This window comes from Magnolia sinica, chromosome 11 (genome assembly GCF_029962835.1).
Source record: "Magnolia sinica isolate HGM2019 chromosome 11, MsV1, whole genome shotgun sequence".
Lineage (NCBI taxonomy): Eukaryota > Viridiplantae > Streptophyta > Magnoliopsida > Magnoliales > Magnoliaceae > Magnolia > Magnolia sinica.
Window position 1 is genome coordinate 11,777,801 of NC_080583.1, and position 22,650 is coordinate 11,800,450.

The 22,650-nt window shown below is 40.7% G+C and overlaps 1 protein-coding gene across 4 annotated transcripts; it reads left to right on the forward strand.

Moving 5' to 3' along the window:
• The first annotated feature begins 11,619 nt into the window (after nucleotides 1–11,619).
• Nucleotides 11,620–21,566, forward strand: LOC131218817 (endo-1,4-beta-xylanase 1-like). 4 transcript variants are annotated; one of them, XM_058213643.1, is made up of 8 exons: nucleotides 11,620–12,086; nucleotides 12,706–12,732; nucleotides 14,151–14,488; nucleotides 14,953–15,112; nucleotides 16,437–16,789; nucleotides 17,182–17,359; nucleotides 17,995–18,531; nucleotides 19,903–21,566. In XM_058213643.1, the coding sequence occupies exons 1-8, from the start codon at nucleotides 12,018–12,020 to the stop codon at nucleotides 21,016–21,018; spliced, it is 2,778 nt and encodes a 925-aa protein (XP_058069626.1). In that variant the 5' UTR covers nucleotides 11,620–12,017; the 3' UTR covers nucleotides 21,019–21,566. The 4 variants fall into 4 exon arrangements, with proteins under 4 accessions (XP_058069626.1, XP_058069625.1, XP_058069627.1 ...); XM_058213642.1 differs by having other exon boundaries at nucleotides 11,621–12,086; nucleotides 12,706–12,765; XM_058213644.1 differs by lacking the exon at nucleotides 12,706–12,732 and having other exon boundaries at nucleotides 11,621–12,086.
• Nucleotides 21,567–22,650: the final 1,084 nt, after the last annotated feature.

The following is a 22,650-nucleotide window of genomic DNA, read 5'->3' on the forward strand; positions in this document are numbered from 1 at the left end:
ACAATTTAGTATCTACCTATTTACGGGCCACTTATTTTTGTAAATCCTGCCTCGAGTTTTTAGTGAGCCACTTCCAATTTGGTCTTAGGTCTGTTATTGTAAATACGTGTGCTTCGGAAATTCTCCGGAATATAATACCACTTTCTTTTTTAAAGAAAAAATCACTATGGATGAAAAATAGAAAAATGAGAGAATTTTATATATTTTGGCAGTAATACAATTTGGTGTCTACTTATTTATGGGCCACTTATTTTTGTAAATCCTGCCTCGAGTTTTTAGTGGGCCACTTCCAATTTGGCCTTAGGTCTGTTAGTGTAAATATGTGTGGTTCAGAAATTCTTTGGAATATAATACCACTTTCTTTTCTAAAGAAAAAATCACCATGGATGAAAAATAGAAAAATGAGAGAATTTTATATATTTTGGCAGTAATACAATTTGGTGTCTACCTATTTATGGGCCACTTATTTTTGTAAATCCTGCCTCGAGTTTTTGGTGGGCCACTTCCAATTTGGTCTTAGGTCTGTTAGTGTAAATACGTGTGGTTCGGAAATTCTCCCGAATATAATACCACTTTCTTTTTTAAAGAAAAAATCACTATGGATGAAAAATAGAAAAATAAGAGAATTTTATATATTTTGGCAGTAATACAATTTGGTGTCTACCTATTTATGGGCCACTTATTTTTGTAAATCCTGCCTCGAGTTTTTGGTGGGCCACTTCCAATTTGGTCTTAGGTCAGTTAGTGTAAATACGTGTGGTGTGTGTGAGTGATGTATGAGTGTAGTGAAATACTCACTAACCGGTTCTCATGAGAATTCGCATGTGAGTAATGCTCAAACGCAACTAGTTGTTGCGTCCAAGTAGTTGGCATCTAAGGCCCACCATGGTGTTTGAAAATGAGATACCCAATGTTCAAGTGAAGTAGCCTATTTTCGTAGTGGATCATCCTGATTGTTTGGGCATCCTATTTTTGTGGTGGGACAATTTCGTTGGACTAGATGCATGTGAGCATTACTTATATATATATATATATATGTGTGTGTGTGTGTGGAAAAAGGTTCTATGCAGTCGAACTTCCCATGAGGTCGAGCTGTGTGGGCCCCACCATGATGTATGTCGAACATCAACATCTTCATTTAATGGGTCCCTTTTAAATTATGGGATATCCCGAAAATCAGCCGTATACAGAACTTTGGTGGGCCATACCATCTAAAATCATGTGAAGACATACCTAAAACATATAAAAGCACTTGGTGGGGCCCACCTGAAATTTGGATGCATCTGAAACTTGGTCTGGCCCCTCATCCAAGTGGGACACACATAATGAATGGTCTGGATTTTTGAACCACATCTCGGTGCCCCAACAAATGATTATGAATGTTTTAACGGATGTTAACCCCTCTCAACTTTTGTATGTGGCGTGACCCACACAAGTCACGGATTGACTTGATTTTTAAGCCCTAGGCCCACCATGGAATGGTGCATCTGACTGATGGGGTAGATGTTCGACACGCATCATGGTGGGGCCCACACAACTCGACCTCATCGGAAGTTCCCATAAGCTCGACTACATAAAACCTTTTCTCATGTGTGTGTGTGTGTGTGTGTGTGTGTGGGGGGCTTAGCTCGAACTCGGCTCGGCTCGGTCCTCGAGCCTGACTAGCCAGCTTGGCTCGATCAGCAGCTCGGGCCAGTTCAAGCTGAGTTCGCCATTGCAACATTTTCACAAACACCTGGATTGCACCTTCAAAATCTCACTATATTTGAGATAACAGCAATAGTTTTACAAGTATGTTATCAAACACCTTCTAAGCAACATAAAAATCAAGAAAAAAAGGGTGTTGGTTTCATAGACATACCTTCCTTGCCACCAGCCGCACTTCTTTGAGTCATTTCATCAAACACTTGGTGAGTAACATCAATATTAAAGTAACCGAATCACCAAACTGGTTTGATCTGAGTTTGATTCGAGCTGGGTTCGATCCGATTCGATTTGAGCTAGGGCCAGCTCGAACTCATTTTCAAGCTCAAAAAATCAGCTCGACTCGGCTTGAACTAAGCTTCGAACCGAGTCGAATCGAGCTTTTTCGAGTCGAGTCAAGCGAGCTAACTAAGCTAGCTCGGTTCGTGTACACCTCTGTGTGTGTGTGTGTAGCAGAATGCTCAGCTGCGAACCAGTTCGCACATAAGTCCTACAAACTTTTTTGAAAACTCATCATACATGATGAGTCTTGAAAATTTGAACGGTCCACGTGAAGCAGAACCTTATGAAACCCCCTGGTACCAATTTTTACTTTGAACCAGAACTCTGTTGGGCCTTGAAAAATGAAAATAATTTTTTCCTTTGATTTACATTTTCTCTTTGCTATGGCTCACCAGAATCTTAGATCAGGGTGAAAATTCGTCCCCTAAGGTTTAATGGGATTCCACATCTTATGGACCGTTCGGATTAGACGTCCATGACACATGTGCAAAGGTGCGCACGTGCGTAGGTGAGCATGTCTCTCTCTCTCTCTCTCTCTCTCTCTCTCTCTCTATATATATATATATATATATATATATATAGAGAGAGAGAGAGAGAGAGAGAGAGAGAGAGAGAGAAATTTCCTACTGTACGACCAGTATATGGCCCACAACCTTTTTAAGCCCATTTCTTTTTAGCTGCCCAGAATACTCCCCAGGCATGCGGACAGCTTTTCACATTACGAAAATGCCCCTGCTTTTTAAAAAAGCAATATCTAAAAGCAGGTGTTCCCTATGGCTACGGATTATAACCGTAGCTATAATGGTAGCCATTGACAAAAATAAGTGGGTAGTGGGACAGCGAGTTAGGGTCAACCGAGTTGGGACTCGGTCAACCGGGTTAGGTTGTTTTATGGATGGAAGGCATGAATATAGTCACATACATCACAGTGGGCCCCACAGTTAGGTCCCACCCACCTTAATGTCATAGATCCCACCACACTGCTCAAACAACAAGTGTCCACTGATTCTATTTTTTATAAAATAAAAAATAAAAAAATTTTAGAATTTAAGAGCAGATAAGCATTTTGATTAGCTATCGATAATTCATCTTGTTATGATGATCATGACCATAGGTTTAGTAACAAGTTCTCCAACAAATGATTGAATTGTGCTTGGATTTACAAGTGAATCAATTGAAAACAATCATTTTAACCAAGAGGGAATGACAGGAAGTGGCCCTCAAATTGCAATTTTGCAAATCCAACTTGAAAATAACACAAGGGCTCATTTGACGTACGTAGTAGAATTTAAACACTGGAATTTAGTAGGTTTTGCAACATGGAAAATTAAGTGGAATTTGTTAATCGAATATATGTGCTATATCCAATTCATTTCATGGTCAATTCCCTTCACTTCACGGTCAATTCAATTCATTTTACGATCAATTCCCTTCACTTCAAGGTCAATTCCATGTATTTCACGGTCAATTCAATTCATTTCATGGTCAATTCCCTTCACTTCACTGTCAATCCATGCATTTCACGGTCAATTCCATTCACTTCACAGTCAATTCCATGCATTTCACTCCATTCACTCCCTTACACGCAAATACATGTCTGAACTCATCCCTGCCATCCCTATTCCCGCAAATACACGTCCGAACTCATCTCTTCCATCCTTATTCCTTCTTTTCACCCATTTTCTTCATTAAATCTCCATCCTACTATCACATTACATCTTCCATTTCCATTCTACTTAAGGCTACCTGAAATGCATCGAATTGACCGTGAAGTGCATCGAATTGACCTTGAAGTGAAGAGAATTGACTGTGAAATGCATCAAATTGACCGTGAAGTGAAGGGAAATGACTGTGAAATGCATGGAATTAATCATGAAGTGAAGTGGAATTGCCGAAATTGACCGTGAAATGCATGGAAATGACCGTGAAGTGGAGGGAATTGACTGTGAAATGCATCGAATTGATCGTGAAGTGAAGGGAAATGACCATGAAATGCATGGAATTGACCGTGAAGTGAAGTGGATTCGCCTAAATTGACCGTGAAATGCATGGAAATGACCGTGAAGTGAAGGGAATTGACCGTGAAATGCATCGAATTGACCGTGAAGTGAAGGGAAATGACTGTGAAATGCATGGAATTGACCGTGAAGTGAAGCGGATTCGCGCGAAATTGACCGTGAAATGCATGAAAATGACCGTGAAGTGAAGGGAATCGACCCTGAAATGCATCGAATTGACTGTGAAGTGAAGGGAAATGAGCGTGAAATGCATGGAATTGACCGTGAAGTGAAGGGAATTGACCGTGAAATGCATCGAATTGACCGTGAAGTGAAGGGAAATGACCGTGAAGTGAAGGGAATTGACCATGAAATGCATTGAATTGACTGTGAAGTGAAGGGAAATGATCGTGAAATGACCATGAAGTGAAGGGAAATGCATGGAAATGACCGTGAAGTGAAGGGAAATGCATGGAATTGACCGTGAAATGAAGCGGATTCGCCAAAATTGACTGTAAAATGCATGGAAATGACCATGAAGTGAAGGGAATTGACCGTGAAATGCATCGAATTGACTGTGAAGTGAAGGGAAATGACCGTAAAGTGAAGGGAAATGCATGGAAATGACTGTGAAGTGAAGGGAAATGCATGGAATTGACCGTGAAGTAAAGCGAAATGATCGTGAAAATTGCAATAAAAATGTCATATTCTAAAATCTACCCATATCTTAAAAATACCTTGATAATACCTTTTGGTGTATTTTTCAAGATATTTTTGTAATATTTTCAAAATTTGAGTGATACTTGTCACACTACTGCGGTGGACAGATCATGGTGTATGTGAGAACCCAGTTACCTTGGAGATCATCGAATGTTTTGACCGATTCGAACTAATTCATGAGCCACGTCAAGTATAAACCAATGGTAAAAGGTTCCAATGATTAGTTAATCCTACCCGTTGGATCCGCACTATCGTTCCCCTAGACCATACAAAAACTGTGATGAGTTGGATTGTTCTCAACTGGTGGTGTAATCTTTTGGCTGTGGCTCATTGGAAAGATCATCTAAGAACTAGACAGTCAAAGCAGACCAATCAGGTTTATGGCCTGTTTGATTTACTATAACTATTATAAATTAGAGGTAAATGGGTAATCATTTTTCTTCACGCGTGTTTGGAATGGAGGTTAGAATGGTGGTGGAATTTCACCTCGAAAACCAAAATTCAAACTAGTCCAAGCCAAAACCTTGTGGGCCCACCTTAGTGTACGATTTATATATCCATGTTGTTCATTCATTTGTTCAAATGATTTAAGATCATTGACCCAAACATGAAGTAGATCCAAAGCTCAAGTGGGCCACATAATGGAAAACAGTGGAGATTGAATGCCTACCATTGAAAACTTCTAAAAGACTACATAAGTATTGGATCTACCTCATTTTTTTACTCATGCCCTAAAATGATCTTGCAAAATGAATGGACGGCATGGATAAAACATGTACATCAAGGTGGGCCCCATAGAGTCTGAGTTAAGACCTACGCAACTTGTAAAATGGATGGACAGACCGGATAAAAAACATAACCAACTAAGTCGACCGAGTCCAACCCGGTTGACCCCGAATTGCTGTCCAGTAACCCGGTCGACTGAGTTCGACCCCATTTCTTTGTGGGGTAGGCAGTCGCGGTCGACCGGGTCCCAACCCGGTTGACCGGGTTACTGGACAGCAATTCGGGGTCGACCGGGTTGGGGTCTACCATGATTTATGTTTTTTTAATCCAGTCTTGTCCATCCATTTAATGCCCACTATTAAAAACTTATTAAGAGTTGCAGAAGTTTTGTATTGAGTTGATATTTGTGCTTTCACGTCATTTAGGTATTCACTTCATTGTAGATGGGGGATGGCCTAGAATCTTTCAAATAGGAAGACCCTAGCTATCCAAGTCCTTGTCCATTTTTCTATTGTCAATTGCCCATTTGTAGGCCACTAATCAAAGAGTTAAGAACTTCCGATATGGAATATTTGGGAATAGTCTATTTACGGTGGGCAAGCAGAACAATCTACGGCTCCAAGACGTGGGCTCAGTAATATGGACAGTATCAGAGCAGCATACATGTCCTGCTGCTTAAGGGCCCTATAGTTCCTTGGACAATAATAACAAGTTAATGTGTGTAAGCAATGGACTGAAGAAGGAGAAGAAGGCCCTATAGTGCCTTGGACAATAACATTAATGAGTGCAAGCAATCAATCTAAGAAGCTATACATGCAAGCCAACCTCTGATAATTCTAGGAACATTGGAAGTTGCACATAAAACTTTCCAATGTAGCACTTATTTCATAGCCCTAGAGCTTGTTAACTTGACTTGAAACTTGGCCAAGTCAACTTGACTTGATTGTATACACATTGCCGATCCATTTTGCCAAGTCGTTTTAGAGCATGAACCCAAAATTGAAGCAAATCCTAATCGCAGGTGAACCACTAGTGATTGAATGCCCACCATTAAAAACTGACCATGAAGTGAAGGGAATTGACCATGAAATGCATGGAAATGACAATGATGTGAAGCGAATTGACCGTGAAATGCATGGAATTGACCATGAAGTGAAGGGAATTGACCATGAAATGCATGGAATTGACCGTGAAGTGAAGGGAAATGACCGCGAAATGCATTGAATTGACCGTGAAGTGAAGGGAATTGACCGTGAAGTGAAGGGAATTGACCGTGAAATGCATTGAATTGACCGTGAAGTGAAGCGAATTGACCGTGAAATGCATGGAATTGACAGTGAATTGCATTGAATTGACCGTGAAGTAAAGGGAATTGACCGTGAAATGCATTGAATTGACCGTGAAGTAAAGGGAATTGACCGTGAAATGTATAGAATTGACCGTGAAGTGAAGGGGAATCGTCGGAATTGATCGTGAAATGAATGGAAATGATTGTGAAGTGAAGGGAATTGACCGTGAAATGCATGGAATTGACCGTGAAGTGAAAGGAATTGACCGTGAAATGCATGGAATTGACCGTGAAATGAAGGGGAATCATCGGAATTGACTGTGAAATGCATGGAATTGACCATGAAGTGAAGGGAATTGACCGTGAAATGCATTGAATTGACCGTGAAGTAAAGGGAATTGACTGTAAAATGCATTGAATTGACCGTGAAGTAAAGGGAATTGACCGTGAAATGCATAGAATTGACCATGAAGTGAAGGGAAATCACCAAAATTGACCGTGAAATGAATGGAAATGACTGTGAAGTGAAGGGAATTGACCATGAAATGCCTGGAATTGACCGTGAAGTGAAGGGAATTGACCGTGAAATGCATTGAATTGATCGTGAAGTAAAGGAAATTGACTATGAAATGCATGAAATTGACCGTGAAATGTAGGGGAATCGCCGGAATTGACCAGAAAGTGAAGCTAATTGACCGTGAAATGCGTTGGAATTGACTGAAGTGAATGAAATGGATTTTCGACCATAGACCTGATGAAATCTTGAAAAATAAGTAGGTTGGTTAGCTAAAGTAACATCTCTTACCCCAAAATCCTATATGGTATGCCAAGTAACTCATTCTAGTTTAAGAGATATGTTTATTAATGGATAAAAAAGAAATGAATAAAAAGAGAGAAAAAAAAATTTATATGCTAACATATACATATTTATATAAATATGTATTAGAGAAAAATGTAGGAGAGAAAAAGTTCTCCTTGTAAAAGAAATAATAATAATAATAAATTTACACAGGTGAGAGAGCGAGTCTGCGTCGACCGGGTTTAGTGGGTCAAGCTGTTTTTATTTTTTCCGTTGTAATCCCCACCGCTTTTTGTGGGTCCCATTATGATGTATGTGTTATATCCAAACCATCCATCTATTTGGAGAAATCGTGTTAAGGCTTGAGACGAAAAATAAGATAGATTTAGCTATCAATTGGACCACACTGTAAAAGGTAATGGAGGGAACGTCTACCATTGAAACCCTTTTAGGGGTCACAGAAGTTTTAGATCAATATGAAATTTGTTTTTCCTCTTCATCCAGGTCTTTGTCACCTTATGAATAGATTGGATGGAAAATATATGTTATGGTGGGCCCTACGAAATTTTTAACAGTGAAAATCAAGTTTCCCACTGCTATTTGTGGTGTGGTCCAGTTGATCTTTGGATATGATTTTTTTTTCCCATAATGCTCTGAAATGATCTCGAAATGTGGATGAACGGTGTGGATATAATAAATACATCATTGTGGGGCCATGTCGAGGAGCGTGCTCGTCTTCGCACACCAGCCAATCGACTTCCGGAAGGAATGAGTGACGAGGGTATTTTGGTCCCGTGAAAAGTCGCCCGTGCACAGGGGAGTATTCTTGGAAGCTTAAAAAGAAGTGGGCTTAAAATGGCTGGTGGGCCATAAATGGGTCGTACAGTAAGAAATTTCTCATATATATATATATATATATATATAGGAAATGCTCACCTGCACACCTTTGCACATGTGTCAAGGACACAAAATCTGAATGGTCCACGTGATGCAGCACCCCTTAAAACTTTAGGGGTTCAATTTTTAGCATGATCTAAAACTCTAGTGGACAATAGCAAAGAGAAATGCAAATCAACGGAGGAAATTGTTTCCTTTTGCCATAGCCCACCAAAGTTTTGTATTGGGCTGAAAATTGGGCTTTTGCGGTTTAAGGGGTGCTGCATCACATGGACTAATCAGATTTTGTGCCTATGACACATGTATAAAGGTGCGCACGGGTGCTTAGGTAAGAAGGTGGTCAGGTGAGCATTCCTCTCTCTCTCTATTGATATGCTCAACTGTGCACACCAGATCTCCCGAGAGCTCCTGAGAAGTTTTTAGACATGTGACGTGAACACAAAATCTAAACCATCCACATGACGCAACACCCCATGAAACCCTCAGGGCTCAAATTTCAGCCTCATCCAAAACTCCGGTGGGCCATGGCGAAAGGAAATAGTTACCTCCTTTGATTTGCCTCTCTTTGCTATGGCCCACTAAAGTTTTGGATCAGGTTGAAAGCTGGGCCCAGGTGTTTCATGAGGTGTAGCATCACATAGACCGTTCAAATTTTGTGCCCATGATACGTGTGCAAAGGTGCACACGAGTGCTCAGGTAAGAAAGTATGCATGTGAGTATGACTCTCTCTCTCCCTCTCTAGACACACACATAGATACATATCTACATACATACACGTGTATTTACATTATACATCTACACACATGTGCACCTACTCTCTTGTTACTTATCTCATCAAATACAACTTTTTACCACATAATCTCTCTAATTACAAGGTATCAGAGCCCATCTCCGCCCTTGATCTCCCTTCCCTTCATAATCTATAGTGTCTAGGGCTGTATGTATTCTCCTGTTGCTTATCTTGTAAAAATACAATTTTCATCTAACCTATCTAATTATAAGTTTGATTGAGTTCTCATGAAATTTCACTCAAGACTATTCGATTTATTATTTCTTTTATAAATACCTTATAAATAGGTAATAATTATTTACCTATGCAATTACCACAACAACCTCATGCATAGGTCATAAGTAGAGATGATTAGTGGAGTTGAATTCACAAGGCTAACCTCTAGACAGGTGAGCCACAACCACAACCACAGCGATAGCAATGACAATGACGCCGCGGATGATGAACAAAATACATGGAATAACCAAACAAGAACTTGGACGACACTTGAACGGTTTCGGCCATTATTACCAAATAATTTGGATATAAATTAAAAATAAATATTACTATTTAAAAAACTTACTATCTCGGTGGTTATTCAATATTAAGAAATACTCCCATCCTCTCTGAGCACTGTAAGTTCTAGTGCTCCTAGTTGCATGGAAACACTTGGAATTCATTAATCTAGACTGTTCACTAGGTTCAGTGTACATTTCGTGCACGAACAAGCAAGAATCACAATAATCTAACAAATATTAAGCATTCAATCAATGTTCTGTAATATGGATGGTTGTGATCATTTGTTAGGCAATCATAGCCATCACTGTCATTTCCCTTCAATTTTTAATAAGTTGGTATATCCATGATTGGAAACAAGAAAATGAAAATAAAAAAACTTTAAATAAATATTATAAATTGGTTTATTTTATTAGTTATTAATATCGATTTAAGTCTTCGAGTCAACCAAACATGGCAGAATATCAAGTTGAGTCGAGTTTTTGAGTTTTCAAATTATGGTTTATAATGATATCTTGATGGTTTTGGAGAGATATTTGGACTGATTTAGGGGCTGAGATACACCATTTACATCAATAGGGGTGCCCTGAAAGCCAAAATCAACCTGAAATTTGATCATTGAATCGTTGATGGGATGTTACGTTGCTCCCGAAAGAACAACATGTGTTTGATTAATTTAGATCCTCTGCTTGCCATAAATAGAAAAATCCTGCTTGTTGCAATTTAATTGAGCCACATTATCATGTTGTATATTAGTATTATAAATGTGGACCAATCACAATGTAGAAAAGATTTTTCTGCGTGTGACAAGTAGAGGATCTAGATTGGTGTTAGATTGTTTGATGACTCATCAGGCTTGCTTCATTGAATTTTCCTTTGGGACTAAGTTAACTCAACTGAGCTGACACACGTTGAGTTTGGCACTCTTCCCCTGTCAAAGTCAACTTGCTACACTGTCTGTGCCCTTTACCTAACTCGCGAGTACAGTGCATCGAAAGAAATCTCTTTAAAAAAAACTTTTCTATTAAAACAAGATCATAGGTGGGCCTTACTTCGATAATCTAATGCGTTCATTTGGTGGGTCCCACTTAAGGGTGTACATTGAGTCGAGCTAAGGCTCATGTTGGCCTCAACTTAACTTGGCTCGGCCACAGGTTGACCTCAGCTCGAACTCAACTCGGCTTAGTCCTCAAGCCTGACTGCCCAGCTCGGCTCGGTTCAGTCAGCAGCACAGGCCAGCTTAGGCCGAGTTCAAGCCAAGATCGAGCTGAGTTCGCCATTGAGGCATTTCCACAAACACTTGAACTGCACCTTCAAAATCCCTCTGCATGTAAAACAAAACAATGGTTTTATGGGTATTTTATCAAACACCTTCTAAGCAACATAAAAACAAAAAAAAATCAAGAAAAAAAAAGAATATTTGTTTCATGTACATACCTTCCTTGCCACTAGCCACACTTTTTTGAGTCATTTTATCAAATACTTTGTAAGCAACATCAATGACAAAGTAACCGAGTCACCAAATTGGTTCGATCTGAGTCCAATTCAAGCTGGATTCATCCGAGTCAAGTCGAGCTGGGCCTGCTCGAACTTGGCTCGAACTTATTTTCGAGCTAAAAAATCAGCTCGAATCGGCTGGAACTCAGCTTCAAAACAAGTGGAATCGAGCTTTTTTCGGGTCGAGTCGAGCTGGAGCTCGGTTCGTGTACACCCCTAGTCTCCCACTTTATGTATGAACAAGACCCAATATCTCTGCCACTGGAAGATCTTAACCGTCCCGTTGGTGGCTCTAAATTGGACAACTACGTAAATGGGCCATGATTAGTGGATGCCAAAGCGGACAAATAGGATCAACCCATCATGAACGGTCCAGATTGAATCTCCCATCCATAACTGGATCCACTGTATGAACGGTCCAGATCACCAAAAAGGAAGGCCCCCACATATCCTTGCCATCAAATACATCAAGAGAGACACAGATTAAAATCAAAACCTTCTATTGCAATGCAAGATTGGAAAGAATATAAAAAGCGTAGAGTTCCCCAAAATTTCAAGCCAAAGAAACCCACCACCAAAAGAAAAGAAAGAAAAAAAGATTGGAAAAAAAAAAGAGAGACCGCCCAAAGCCAGATTCCTCAGCATTTGGATTTGCAGGTAGTTAACAAACATAAGATATTTGGATTACCAAAATCAAAGCAAGCAACGACTCTCTCTCTCTCTCTCCCCTCTCCCATGCCTTGCAATTTCAGAAGGTTGGTTGGTCCCGTGCTTCTCTTTAAGGTTACTTGAAATTGTACTCCCCCAAGATTGATACTATAAATGAGGAGGCTCTTTGCCTCCTGCTTCAGAGGTCCAGTCTCCAAGAGACATATCCAACCAGATTCTAAGGTACTCAAAATTGGATTTTCTTCTTCTTTGGGTATTGTGATTTCTCTTTTGCAGACATAAATGAAGAAAAATGAGCATGATCTATAGCCCATGTTGTATTTTTCTCTATTCATCTCTCTATATACATGAAGAAAAATGCCTATGTTCAGAGACCCATTTCAGATACATCTGTTTTTTGTTTTATGCAGACATACATGACCAAGAATGCCTATATTCTAAGACCCATTTCTTATTTTTATTATATCTATCTTAGTTCATACATATATGAAGCAAAATGCCCATGTTCATGTACCCATCTCAGATTTTACGTACATGGAGAAAAATGCCTATGTTCACAGACAGATCCATATCAGATTTCACTATATCTATCTTGTGCATTCATACATGAAGAAAAAATGAGCATGTTCTAAGGACCATCTCTGTTTTCAAAGTATCCCTCTCTTATTTATAGATGCATGAAGAAAAATGCCTATGTTCTAAGTCCCAGTTCAGATATCTCGAAATCCCTCTTATGCATAATGCATACATACATGAAGGAACATCCAATGTTCTATTTCCCATTTTGCTATTTCTCTAAGAAACTTACTTTTTTTTTTTTTTTTTTCTTTTTTAAATCTAGAGATCCGAAGTAACCATGGCTAGTCAGGTGAGCAGCAATGTCCATGGCTGTAGCAGTGAGGTAAGGCTTCTGTTGAATTTTGAGAATGAGGGCAGGTTGGATGCAACTTAGGACGACCCATATTTGAGAATGTGACAGCGATTGGAAATGGTCAAGAGGAAGGTCCTACCATGGATATTCCATGGTGAAAGTAAAATCCTTTGTAGACTGTCCTAACCACTCGAGCAACGGACAATAGAAAGAAATGGATGGCACTTCAAATTCAGTGGGCAAATTGCAAAAAAACATTGGTTGAACGGTTATGAATTTACATAAACTGAGCTGTGTGACCTTTGGTCCATGGTCTATCCATGCTGGGGCACTCATCTTGACTGGTTCTGATCACCACGTGCATGCCCCAGGATCCTGAGGAGTGCAATTTTTAATGCACCTGAGGTTTACTAGCCTTTCCTTCAAATGGGTTTCCTTTTCTCCTCTTTATGCAATCACTGTTAGATTGTTTGAATGGACTGCACCCAATGGCTAGCATATGTAGTATGAAATGTTAGTTATCACTGAGTTTTAGTTTTCTTTGATGCACTGTGGTTTTGGATGTATGGATGGTTTTTCAGATGGAACTTTTCTAAGTTAAGAAATGCTTAATACAAATTGAATTACTAAACTCCAAGAAAAAGAAAAGAAAGGAAGAAGAAGATTTAGTAAATGAATAGTTCCAGTCTACAAACAACAATGCTCTGAGCTACGTGTATGAACAAGAAAAAAACCCAATTGGGAGTTGGCCAAATAAACTATGGGGTTTTGTGGTGACGGGAAGTGTTGATTATGAGAGTCTACATTTCCTGGCATCAAGGCTTAGGAAAAGAGAAAGAAATGGGTACTTGGTAAGAATAAATGTGTCTGGTATGCCAGTGAATTGGGCCATATTTTCTTGTATTTGTGTCATATGGAGGGAGCTTCTGCTCACTGGAATGTGATTCGGCTTATAGAAGATTGCAATGCTTTTAATGGGAATGAGATGAGCATAACCAGCCTCTTTGTTTTTGTACATATACTTTTTTTTTAAGGATGGGGCCACCCTCCCTAGTCCCTCCTGTTAAGTAGACCATTCCGATCCTGTCTTTCTGCCTCCCTTCTTTCAATTCAATAGAGGACTTAACCATACTGGTGATTTCTAGCCTTATGGTATGGCTGAATAGAGCTCAATGATCTCTTTCTTCGAAGGGCCACTCATCATAGATATAATGGCATGCTTCTGTATTGAGTGATGGAGGGTGTGAAATCTGGAGTTTCATTTTTATGCTTAAGCTCGAAATTACTAGATATCCCCATCACTTCTTCTATGTGGCCAATGTAGAAAATTTCTATTTGGTATGAAGAAACGGAGCCATTAATCTAGTACATAACCCCATTTAGGACATTTCTGATTGTTGCCTTTTTTCCCCCAGGGTACTGTCAATACCAACATAATCCATAATCATGACTTCTCTGGTGGGTTGCATTCATGGCACCCGAATTGCTGTGATGGGTATGTTGCTTCGGGGGAGTCTGGTTATCTTGGAGGAGTAACACCCAACTCAGGTGGTGGCTATGCTGTTATTTCAAATCGCACAGAGTGTTGGCAAGGTTTAGAGCAAGATATTTCCAGAAAAGTTAGCCCCAGTCTCACTTATACTGTCTCTGCCATTGTTCGAGTTCTTGGGGCTCTTCAGGGACCTGCTACAGTCCAAGCAACACTGAAATTAGAGTACCTGAATGCAGCACCTAACTATATATCTGTGGGAAGGTAGTGGAATTTGGACCTTCTTGATGTTCTCTTTCCTTCTAAGGAATACTACTACAACGTCCTCTATGGAGTTCCATGGGATAAGCACCACCATTCTCAATTGTACACACTGCACTTGTGTAAGATTATCAGGACCCTTGATATGGTGGGCATGGGCCATGACCTTGAAGATAAGATGATTGGACTGCGGCGGCTATTGTATCAGTGACCTGCAAAGGCGCATGCAACAATCAGATGGTAAAAAATTTCCAGACATTATGATCTCCATCTGTGTGGTGGCCCACTAGATCAAAGCTCCCGATCATGATACATGCTTGGTACATATACGATAGGGATGACACTTCATAGATCTATGAAGTGCACATCTTAATAGCATTTCGCATTTCTCTTCTTTCACTTGTCTCCGTTAAGGTTCTTAATTTTGGGAATTTGGTCTACGTTTCTATGATGCTCGGTGGTTGTAGGACCTTGGCGACGAAGGAACGATGGGAGAACTTGGAAGGCAAATTCTCATTGGAAAGCATGCCCAACCGTGTTGTATTTTATTTGGAGGGGCCTTCTCCTGGTGTGGACCTTCTCATAGATTCTGTCACAATCACTTGTTCTAGTGTTAAAGAGTGCAAGGTATGTATACTCTTGCTTTCCTTTCGATTATTCAACTTCAAGAATTCGTTGTTTTCTTTGACCACATTGCTGGGTTTCTTCTTTGTTCATTTTGATCCATCTGCCAAATGCTAGAAAAAACTACGAAGCATGTTTCATTTCTTCATTGTAGATTTTAGTCGATCTGAGGGAGAGACTTCCAATTTTTTCCCCCTTTCAAAAGCAAATGATAACCTGGGAGAAGATATCCCAGAGCTAGAAAAACCAGAATATGGTAGGGCCATATTGCTGCATTAGGTGTGGCAGGGTTATCTTTCAATCAGGATTGTCCATTTTGATATCACCCACAATGGATGGAAATTGATTCTGCATTTGCATAGATCAGACCATCTAAGCAGTGTCCCTAGAGACGATTTTGGAAAGAAAAAACATTTACTGGCCAACATTAAGTGTTGGAATGTAAAGATAAAGTTATCGCTATGGTCTTCTGATAACTATGATTTTTGAAATTCTGTCCATCCCTTATGAGCTCCATTAGTTGGGCAGTTCAGATTGATGGATAGATAACCTTTTCATGTGAGATGTAGAGAGATGACTCTATCATATTCTGGTTCTTGTGGCTCTACCTTATCATCTCCCTAAAAATCCTTTAACTAAAATTCCATAGTTTCTTCCAAGTATCTTATCTCAAAACAGGTTGCACTTTGCATGCTCTATTGAATTGACTTGCAATAATTCAATTTGCTCAAAGGTAATTGACCAAACTGGGGTTATCCTCACATGGCACGTAGCAAGGGATTAGCTTCAAATTCCTATCACTATTGAGATGGCAGCAATAAAAAATAACATAAAATTGGGGGGCTCGTCCCTCACCATGAACCAAGTGGGCTAGCCACATTTCCACTGTTTGTCGTTGATCAAATTGAATTATTGCATTTCAATTCAATACCAAACACAGATTTAATTGGTTCTTTGATATACCCATTTACTAAATATCCAACTTTGGCTCAGTACAAACCATTTCACTCATGCTTCTTTAATGAAGTACTAGCTCACTCCCTCTCCCACCCAAAACAACCTCACTCCGAATACCCAGTTACTAACACACTTGCACCTATATGGTCACCTCATCTTTCTTTCTTACCTGCACTGAAAACCTTTCTTTCTTGCTCGGCCTAATAGAGTTGTGCTTTCTCGGTACATTGCCTTTCATTACCAACCTGTCGTCTTACAGCACGAAGTTACCAGATGTGTTCTCGTATCTTCAGTTCATCGTCTGTTTCATCTTTCTTCTTTAATTTATCGACTACTAAAACAGGAAATGTGCCACTGTCTTATCTTGAAGGAAGCAAACACACGGTGTTTGACTGATGGAGATCAAAACATCATACAAAACTCAAATTTTGATGATGGACTTAATAACTGGTCAGGGAGAGGCTGCAAGATTCTTCGGCATGACTCTATGGGAGATGGGAAAGTACTTCCACTGAATGGGAAGTTCTTTGCTTCTGCAACAGAACGTACTCAGTCCTGGAATGGAATTCAGCAGGAAATTACTGGTCGGGTGCAACGAAAGCTCGCATACGAGGTCACTGCCACAGTTCGAATATTCGGGGGTACTGTTACTAGTACTGATGTGCGGGCGACTTTGTGGGTCCAAACACAAAACCAACGGGAACAATACATAGGCATTGCCAAGTGAGCTTCTGCATTGTTTTTCAATTTTCATTGCACATATAAGATTTGCTAAGCCACATGTGCCGACCTGTAGATCAGGTGGGCCCCATTGTGTGGGTGAATGACCCAATTGAATGAACCCTGTCAACTCATCAGACGTCACTTTGTGCACATGAACAATGGACTGCTTTAAAAAAATTGCAAACAGTCCACGTTCAATGTACATATGAAGCCCTCCTGATTAGTCGACCTGCCCTCTCTTGGGTTGGGTCATCTACACAGTGAGGCCCACCTTATGTACTGTTTGGATGTCGCACCCATGTGCTGAGTTGGCATATAGAACCACACGTGGAGGGTACATGTTTTCCTTTAATTTTCTCAAAATCCTGAAAGGAAGTGTTTTGTTTCCAAAGTTCACAGGCAACAGACAAGGACTGGGTGCAGTTGCAGGGAAAATTCCTTCTTAATAGTGTCGTCTCAAAAGTAGTCATTTATCTCGAAGGCCCACCTGCGGGTACTGATATTCTTCTCAACAGCTTAGTTGTAAAACATGCAGCAAAAGTCCCTCCCTCGCTGCCACCAGTGATCGATGTGAGTTGATCTATAACTCTTACCCAACACATCAGTTGGTTAGGAAACATATAATGCTTGCAAGATGAATTTTCAACCGTGGGGCCCACCTTCTGTTGATTCTAACAATTCATATGGTGCGCCAAATGCAAATTTTAATAACCCAAAAGTTCCACCATTGGATGATCTTAACCATCCAAAAGGGGCCTCATCAAATGTGGACCATTGATTATAAGTCTCCACTTTCATAAGATGGTTAGGAGCATCTGTTTGTGGAGATATTTTAATGCATGGCCCATCAGATCAACAACTTAATCTACGAAAAGGTGGGCATGCTGGTACCATTTCTGGGTAGAAAGAAAAACGAGATAAACTTGGACACTTTGGCATGAGGGTGTATGCAGGCGCTTGGATTGCTGGACAATTATTGGACGGCTTAAAATGAAAATTACTCATTGTTCCTATTTCAACTAGTGTCCGATTTTGGAACTTCAACTTCCCAACATTTATGCCAAATGTACAATTTCTGAGCACCTGTTTATCAAGTCTCATACACAGATGGAGTATCAAATAACTCCCCATGAAAGAAAAACACTTTTTAATATTATTGAACACACACAAACACTCTCTAAAATGTATTTTTCTTCTGTTTGTAGAATGTTGCTTTTGGAGTTAACATAGTTGAGAACAGCAACCTTAACAATGCTCTTAATGGGTGGTCTGCGCTTGGGCCATGTACTTTGAGCATTGGTACTGGTTCTCCTCATTTGCTTCCTCCAATGGCAAGAGATTCTCTCGGGCCCCATGAACCTCTTAGCGGTCGATATATTCTCGTAACGAATCGCACGCAAACCTGGATGGGCCCTTCTCAGACAATCACAGACAAGTTGAAGTTATACGTGACATACCAAGTTTCTGCCTGGGTCCGTGTTGGTCGTGGCACCAGTGGACCGCAGAATGTCAATGTTGCACTTGGCGTAGATGGTCAGTGGGTAAACGGGGGCCAAGCTGAAGTTGGTGATGACAGATGGCATGAACTTGGGGGATCGTTCAGAATCGAGAAGCAACCGTCCAAAGTTTTGGTTTATATTCAAGGCCCTTCATCCGGAGTCGATTTGATGGTTGCGGGGCTTCAAATCTTTCCTGTCGACAGGCAAGCAAGATTCAAGCATTTAAAGAGGCAGACGGATAAGGTACTTTTCTTCCTTAACAATCCAAAGCTGTTTGATCTATTGGATAAAGGAATCATGAGATGCTCCACTGAGTTTAAACGGCATCTTCTATGCAACCATCAATGTGCGGGTAAGCCCCGTCTGTCTATGCTGCAGATAGTTCATCTGGTGGGGCCCATCATGGACGGGTCATTTCCCGAAGGTACTTCCATTTGAGAATCTTACTATAAAGATTGCAGAGCCTTTCTTGTTGAATGTTGACCATTGGCTAAAGTGTCCATTTTCAGGACACCAATCAGATAGCTAAGAGCTTCTTTTGGAGGGAGATTTTTGGGTCATGGCTCATCCGTAATAGCGCCCACAAGATGAATGGTATAGACCACCAGAAGGTGCACTCAACCTCTACAAATCATAGTTGAAAAACCCAGAAAATGGACTTGACTTTCAGTTGGGCCAGGTCAACTCGAAGACTAGATTGAGTCTTTCATTGACTCAACTTGGTATGCAATAATTGAACTAAAAATATTTAGAGTGTTAATAAAGATCTAAAATACTCACAGAATCCAGCCTGTCCATAAGATGCGTTGCCTCAGAAACCTTTGGGACCCAGAAATCAGAGCGATCTAAGACTAAGGTGGGCTACAAGAGCTGGGAGGCAATGTCCTCCCTTGAATTTCACAGGGTTCCACCTGAGTTCTACAGCCTGAATTTGGCCTGACCCTTCATCTGGACTGGATGAAGGGTATGAACGACCTTGATTATTTATATACACAACAACATGGTAATAGTATGTTTTCCCTCTCAATATGTTCCCTGTTCTGTGGCCTATCTGTATTTTGCATTGGGCTGATTTTTGGGGTCTAAGTGGTTTTGGTGGTGACACATCTTATTAACTGTTTGGATTCCGTGAACACAACACCGTGCCTCACATCTGCCTGGTACCATTGTAAGCTTAAAGTGGTACTGGAACCACTGGAGCACACCCCTAGAGAAAATATAAAAAATAGCTAAGGTGAACATAATTAGCAGCCCTAGTCCTCCAGAGACATATGCTTCCTTTGATAAGATCATGATTTTTCAAAACTCACAGACCTTTTCTTAGCTTAAATTAAAGAATGAAGAGCTGATCAGTCGTGTGATTTGGCTTGAGTCACCATGAACTGAGTCAGTGAGCCAACTTGTCGAGGCGTACAGAGTCACACCATGAGTGCGTTTTCCAGTGACTCAGCTTGAAATCTCTTCGGGTCACGTAATTTTAGAATGATAGTAGAAATGTTGGCCAAACCCAAGACGTTTGGTTCGGTCGAGCATCATAATAAGTATTTTAAAAGACAAACACTAGCATGTTGAATTTCTCATTGCCCATTTCAACCTCTCCCATTCGTTTCACAGGTACGCAAGCGTGATGTTGTCCTAAAATTCTCAGGACCAAATGCCTGTAATTTGTTGGGCACATTTGTGAAAGTCCGACAAACGCAGAACAGTTTCCCCATTGGGTCGTGTGTCATGAGAACGAACATAGACAACGAAGACTTCGTGGACTTCTTCGTGAAGAACTTCAACTGGGCTGTGTTTGGGAATGAGTTGAAGTGGCCATGGATCGAACCCCAGCAAGGAAATTTCAACTACAAGGACGCAGATGAGCTCTTGGACTTTTGCAAGAAGAACAGTATAGAGGTCAGAGGCCACTGCATCTTTTGGGAAGTAGAATACACTATCCAATCATGGGTCCGAGCATTGATCAAAAACGACCTGATGACAGCCATCCAAAATCGCTTGACGGGTCTCCTCACAAAGTACAAAGGGAAGTTCAGACATTATGATGTAAACAACGAGATGTTGCATGGATCGTTCTATCAGGATAGATTGGGTAAGGATATCAGGGCCAACATGTTCAAGACGGCCAGTCAGCTCGATCCATCTGCCACCCTCTTTGTGAATGATTACCACATTGAGGATGGATGCGACACCCGATCATCTCCTGAGAAGTACATTGAGCACATCCTCGATCTGCAAGAACAAGGTGGGCCAGTTGGAGGGATCGGACTACAGGGCCACATCGATAGTCCTGTGGGGACCATCGTCTGTTCTGCATTGGATATGCTGGGGATACTTGGGCTTCCAATCTGGTTCACTGAATTGGACCTCTCGTCGGTGAACGAGTGTGTTAGAGCCGATGACTTGGAGGTTATGCTGCGGGAGGCATTCGCACATCCCGGAGTAGAAGGTATCATGCTATGGGGATTCTGGGAGCTGTTCATGAGTAGGAATAACGCGCATTTGGTGGATGCTGAAGGGAGTATCAATGAAGCTGGAAAGAGGTACCTTGCTCTTAAGCAGGAGTGGTTGACCCACACTCATGGCCACATCGACAATCAGGGACAGTTTGGATTTAGAGGCTTCCAAGGATCCTACACTGTCGAAGTCGTGACCCTCTCGAAGAAATTCTCTCAGACCTTTGTCGTCGACAAAGGAGACTCTCCATTGGTGGTGTCCATAAACTTGTAAGTCGCAAAAGAAGTGATAATGGGACAGACCATGGTTTGTGTTCACTGTCCATTTTCTAATTGGGAGTGTGACTCATCCACTGTACATGTGGCATATGCATAAGCACCAATCATGACTAGTGATTGAATGATCCTGTCCAATTTGTGGCCATTAGTAGATATATAAAATAAATTGGTTATGATCATCAGATCAGTGGGATTTTTGGGCTATTCTCTATTCGGAATGGGCCCCACAGTTGTGAATGGTCTTGGATTTTCCATTTGTGTGGCGGATGAGTTGTGAACATTTAGAAAATGGCGAACACGGACCCGAGTCTTAGCCCCTCGAATGCTTAGATATCAAATAAGCGATTCTTTTATCTAAGCTTGTGTGGAAAAGATTGGAAACTGTAATAATCTGTTTGGTGGTTTTGAAAATGGGGATATTTTCTGAGAAGGTTTGGTTTGGCTGGTGTAATAATCCAAGTTTGTATACATATCCTTGTGTGGAAAAGATTGGAAAATGTAGTGATCTGTTTGGTGGTTTTGAAAATGGAGATTTTTCTGAGAGGGTTTGGCTGGTGGAATAATCCAAGATTGTATATGTATGCTTATTGTCTATTAATTTGTTTTGGGGTGCGCGCTGGTAAGCTGTGTTAAGGGCGGGTCCAGTTTTGTAGAATCAACCCGGCCTGACCCATTTAACTCAAATCAAGCTACATTGTCTATTCTGAGGCCGATACGTTAGCTTGGCCCAAACCCAACTCAGCAGCACGGTGGCCAGTAGACCAACTGGCCGACCCCACACCATTGTAATAACTGTAATGTGATCCCATACAAGTGGGATGCCATGGATTAATCATGCAGGCCATTGATCTCATGGACCCCACTGAGGAAACTGTTCTCCAAAAACAACTCAAGGCTGTCAAGATCTTGCTTTCAATCTTTGGCTTTCTTCCGATGCCTGTCCATTAATTCAACTGGATAGCAGTTGAAATGTCATTATCTGATGAGCAGCATGACTATTTAAAAACCCAACATACAACTTTGCCCTGCCTAATCTGCAGGTCCAGCCCGGTATTGGGCAATGGCAGATCGATCGGCATGGATCTAAGATGTAGCAAATTGAAATCTAACTGCAGATCCACCAAATTAACGGCATGGATCTAACATATGTACAAAATGCGGTACAAATATCCTCTGGATTGTGTTCTCTCTGGCTTTGGATGTGGGCTTTTCTTTTCTTTGACAAAAGGTGTAAACGTTACTTTTTCCTAACTCGGGATGTGGGCTCTTTTTATTAAGTCGAGGTTCCTCGTCCCTCTTATCTTTAAGTTAGCAAGTAATGCTTGTTGAGGAAAGATTACCTAAACACTCACAAGGTATATGCCTTACATCCAACCTTTCCAACAGATGCACCATGTCGTGATTATCAGAAGGACCAAAACCCTGCATATCAAATGATACGATGGGCCCCACTATAAAAACTAATATACGCCACTCAAAAAAAAATCTAAATTCATCCATTTTGTCATTCAAATTGAGAAATTTGTTTAAGTGGTGTGAAATCATGGTGGGTTTCATATGTTAGAGGATTGTATGTTATACACATAACACGTAGGCTCCACAGTTCTTGCATTTGGTACTTCTAAAG